The sequence below is a fragment of the Scylla paramamosain genome, chromosome 14 (assembly GCF_035594125.1).
Source record: "Scylla paramamosain isolate STU-SP2022 chromosome 14, ASM3559412v1, whole genome shotgun sequence".
NCBI lineage: Eukaryota > Metazoa > Arthropoda > Malacostraca > Decapoda > Portunidae > Scylla > Scylla paramamosain.
Genome location: NC_087164.1, coordinates 3,280,032 through 3,282,891, shown reverse-complemented (window position 1 = coordinate 3,282,891; position 2,860 = coordinate 3,280,032). Strand labels below are relative to the sequence as shown.

General features: G+C 43.8%; 1 protein-coding gene across 1 annotated transcript; it reads right to left on the bottom strand.

Moving 5' to 3' along the window:
- Window positions 1-327: 327 nt before the first annotated feature.
- On the bottom strand, window positions 328-1,569 carry LOC135106720 (uncharacterized). The gene has a single exon (XM_064015978.1). It carries the CDS (start codon window positions 1,567-1,569, stop codon window positions 328-330), a length of 1,242 nt encoding a protein of 413 aa, XP_063872048.1.
- Between the last annotated feature and the right edge of the window lie 1,291 nt (window positions 1,570-2,860).

Below are 2,860 nucleotides of genomic sequence, written 5' to 3'. Positions count from 1 at the left end.
AAACCAAAACAACAACTCTGTTTATTCAGCATTTTTTTTTTTTTTTTTTTTTTTTTTTTTGAGATTTGTCACGTTGGAGTGACGCGGGCCTTTGCCTTTCGGCGGCCCGGGGAAACAGGTGGTATGAAGATCGTAAGTTTGAGGTTAGTTCTTTTTCCCTTGGGCTTTTTGGCAGAGCCACAGCTATCCTAACAGCAAGATGTCCGAAGACAAACCACATCTAAGATGCCTACCGACAAGACTGCAAAAAAAAAAAAAAAAAAAAAAAAAAAAAAAAAAAAAAAAAAACCGATGGTGAGGGTGTGAGTGTGTGTGTGTGTGTTTGTGTTAACGAGGTGGAGGGTACGTCCGTACTAGCTCTATGAGTGTGTCTTGTGGTGTATGTCTCAGTATATCTGGAGCGGTGCCAATATTTCTGTTGAGCAGTGTCCCTGTTGCTGGACAATCTTCAATGTAGTGTACGAGTGGGGACATGGTCTGTGTGTGGCAGTGTGGACAAGTGTCATAGGTGTTTTGTAACTCATTGAAGCATTTGTAACCTAGACGGAGTCTGTGTAGGTTCACTCTGGATTCCCTCTCCAGGTTTCGTGGAAGTGGGTCGGGATTTTGTAATGCCTGTAGGTACCAGTAAGCACTTGGTGATCCCGCACTGGCCCATTGTCTCATGTTGTCCCGAGCTTCCTGGCGAGTCACCGCTTTAATGTTGTTCTTCAGGCTGGAGAGACTTGGCGGTATTTTTGCAGTGACATTGGGAAGACTTAGGGCGTTTTTTGCTGCTGTGTCGGCCTTCTCGTTCCCTGGGATGCCTGTGTGACTTGGGACCCAATTGATATGCACGGCCCTGCCGTTTGCCTGGACGCGTCTGGCCGTGACCAGAATGGCAGTGATCAGGCCCACATTATCTCTTGGTGTCCCTCTTGTCAGTGCCTGGATGCAGCCCAGGGAGTCCGTGTGGATGGTGACTGGCTTCTGTCTTGGTTCAGAGTGTTGGAGCGCTTTAAGTATAGCCAGGAGCTCAGTCTGCAGAGTAGACGACCCGTCAGGAAGCCGGAAGAGAGCTGTTTCCTCCTCATGGAGGAAAGCAGAAGCTGCGGTGTTGGTCTCGCGGTCAACTGAGCCGTCTGTATAGTATACATCAGCGTCTCTGGAGGGTGCTGACTGCAAGGCTTCTTCGGCTAGTGCTGAGAGCTCCGCACTGCTGAGCTTGGCCTTGGCTGTCGGTGGTTTGAGAGCTGACGTATGGGGAACATGTGGTGTCCATGGCGGTGGTGGGGTGTAATCTTCGTGTGGTGTGTCTGCTTTGAACTGAGTGAAAAAGTGTTGGACGTGTAGTGTCTTGATGCTGTCCGCTGCTGTGGAGGCCCATGTCTTCTTAGTGAACAGGTCCCTGTCCTGGGCGAGGGCTTGCCTGATGCTCTCTGTCTTCGCTGACGTGGTCTCTTGTCTGAGGAGCTTGCCGAGGTGGGCGGTGCTGACGGCTTTCAGTCTTGTTGCCAGAGGAGGGATGTTGGTTTCAACTTGGAGAGTGCAAATCCTTGTCCATTTTGGTGCTCCAACCATGAGGCGCATGGCTTGGTTTTGCAGCATCTCCAGGGAGGTGATGGCTGTTGTGCTGGCGGTGGAGAGGCATGGGGCGCCGTATTCTATGACAGACCTCACTGCTTGGATATAATAAGTTCGCAGCACTGTTTATTCAGCAAAAAAAAAAAAAAAAAAAAAAAAAAAAAAAAAAAAAAAAAAACGAACAATATACGAGTATACAACAATTACTTAACATGACAAACGACACACACAAAATTATAGAAAAAGAGAGTGTATGTGTGTGTGTATGTCTGTGTGAAGAAAGGAGTAATAAGATGTATTGAGAAGATGTGTAACACATGTGTCAAAGAGCGTGCACAGAATGTGTACAAGTAAGAGATATGTATAAAGTGAGGAAAGAAGAGATGAAAGACAAAAGTCTGTGCAGTAGAGAGAGTGAAAACGGAAGGGTGATAATATAATAGAAAACGAAGTGCTAGGAGCGGTGACTTGTGTCCCGCTACAAAAGCACAAAATATTTCAGTGGAAGATAAAAGGACACTACCATACTGCACCAGGAGCTACTACTCGTTTCATACAGCATATATCTTACCAACAGAGCCCTGTACCACTGACTTCTCTAGAAATTGAAGTCTCTTACAGTAACTAATTTACAGTATAAATAAATGAGTCGAAAATAAGCTTTAGTATTTGTAGAATATCAATTACAAGCTTAGAATTATTTAATATATTTATCAAGACTTATCTACTAGTGCATATGGTCATTTCTTTTATGTAGCAAAACCACTGGCTAAGGGCAATAAAAGTTTGAAAAAAAAAGCCCACTTAAGAAGACAAGAACATAAGAAAGAAATAAAGGAAGCTGCAAGACTTACACGTAGTATGCTTACGGCTTACACCTGTATGAAATATACCCAACTATTTCCTCCTATCATCCCCATCCATAAATATGTCTAATCTTCTTTTAAAGCTCCCTAATGTCTTAGCACTAACAACTTGATTACTGAGTCCGTTCCATTCATCTACCACTCTATTTGAGAACCTATTTCTTCCTATCTCTTTCTTAAACCTAAATTTTTCAAGCTTGAACCAGTTACTTCTTGTTCTGTCCTGGTTGATGATCCTTAGAATTTTGCTTACGTCCCTCTTGTTATGACCCTTATACCATTTAAAAACTCCTATCGTGTCCCCTCTTAACCTACGTCTCTCTAAAGAATGTAAATTTAACAGCTTCAATCTCGCCTCGTAAGGAATACTCCTCATCTCCTGTATCCTTTTAGTCATTCTCCTTTGTATTGATTCTAATAGACCTTCCAGT